The sequence below is a fragment of the Rhea americana genome, unplaced genomic scaffold, assembly GCF_003343005.1.
Source record: "Rhea americana isolate MKP2758 unplaced genomic scaffold, rheAme1 scaffold_384, whole genome shotgun sequence".
Classification (NCBI taxonomy): domain Eukaryota; kingdom Metazoa; phylum Chordata; class Aves; order Rheiformes; family Rheidae; genus Rhea; species Rhea americana.
In genome coordinates, this window is record NW_028186517.1 from 404,878 (window position 1) to 406,056 (window position 1,179).

Sequence of the window (1,179 nt, forward strand, 5' to 3'; positions counted from 1 at the left end):
GCCGCAGCGGCGAAGCGCGCTGGCTGCGGGGCTCCCTTCCAGGGGAGCGAGGCGGAGGCGGCGTGCCAGGCTGCTCCCGCTTCGGGGGYGCTCAGCGGCGGGCAGAGCGCGCGGGGCACGGCGAGGACCCGGCGCAGCCTCCACGCCACCGGCGACCCGCTCCGGGAGCGGGCGGCGGGGCATGAGGACAGAGCTCAGYGCCCCGTCGGTGGACGGGAGGAGGTGGCCAGCGAGGGGCAGCGCCGTGGACGCGGACACGCGTGGGCGGTCGCAGAGGAGAGCGAGCGAGGGAGCGCCGACGGCAGGTTGCCGGGCATGTCGGGGCAGCGCGGGAGCGGAGCCGGCGCGCCGGGACCCCCACGCAGCCCCGTCCCGTCCCGTCCCCGCCGCGGCCGGGCACACGTGGAGCGGCGCGGCGCGGCCCGACACGCGTGGCCCGGCCGGGGGGCGAGGGGGGGGGCACGGCCAGCGCCGCGGGGCGCTTCTCCCGGCCCGCGCTCACCTGAACGCCTCTCGCACCGCAAAGGGGGGCCGAGCCCCGGGGCGGCCGCTGAGCGCCGCGCGGTGCCGGCGCCGCTGCCGCTGCCGGAGCCGGAGCCGCTGCCGGAGCCGGTGCCGGAGCGAAGCGCCCGGCGCGGCAAGTTGCGAGGGCGGGAGCGCGCGGCCCCGCCCCCTCGGGGGGTGGGCGGGGCCTCCGCCGTGACGTCACCGCCAAACTTTCCGCCCCGCCCACCCGGCGGGGCCGCTCCCCCCCCCCCTCCGCCCCTCCCCACGCCCCACGCGCGGGCACCCCGCCGAGCGGCGCGCACGTGGCGCGGGCACGCGCGACCTCCCCCACCGCGGGGAGGGCTGCGGGGCCGAGCACCCACGGGCGCCCGCCCGCAGGGGCGATGCCTGGGGAGCCCGCGGGGCAGCGGCGCACCCGTGGGGCGCCCCGCAGCCCACGCGGGACGGCGCTGCCGTCCCGTGCCACCGCTTTGGGCCGCTCTATGCAGGGAGCGTCGTTTGTGCCGCTCTCGGGGGCAGAGCGCCGCCGCGCCTTTCCACGCCCCTCGCGTGGGCTTCCTCATTATCATTATTGTTTTTTTAAAAAAAAAAAGGGGAACTAAATATTTCCCAGAATTAACAACAGGCGGCCAGGCAGCGTCGGGGGAGAAAAAATAAATACAACGAAAGAAA

At 77.1% G+C, this 1,179-nt stretch overlaps 2 protein-coding genes across 2 annotated transcripts in view; both read right to left on the reverse strand.

Moving 5' to 3' along the window:
- CAMKV (CaM kinase like vesicle associated) overlaps nt 1-665 on the reverse strand; it is a gene marked incomplete at its 3' end in the record, with an annotated part of 4,021 nt that extends 3,356 nt beyond the window's left edge. The window contains exon 1 of the mRNA XM_085313395.1: nt 503-665. The remainder of the gene's footprint in view (nt 1-502) is intronic.
- A 322-nt stretch (nt 666-987) lies between these two features.
- LOC146591139 (actin-1-like) overlaps nt 988-1,179 on the reverse strand; it is a 3,029-nt gene continuing 2,837 nt past the window's right edge. The window contains exon 2 of the mRNA XM_085313396.1: nt 988-1,065. Within this exon, the coding sequence (XP_085169522.1) occupies nt 988-1,065 (78 nt within the window). The remainder of the gene's footprint in view (nt 1,066-1,179) is intronic.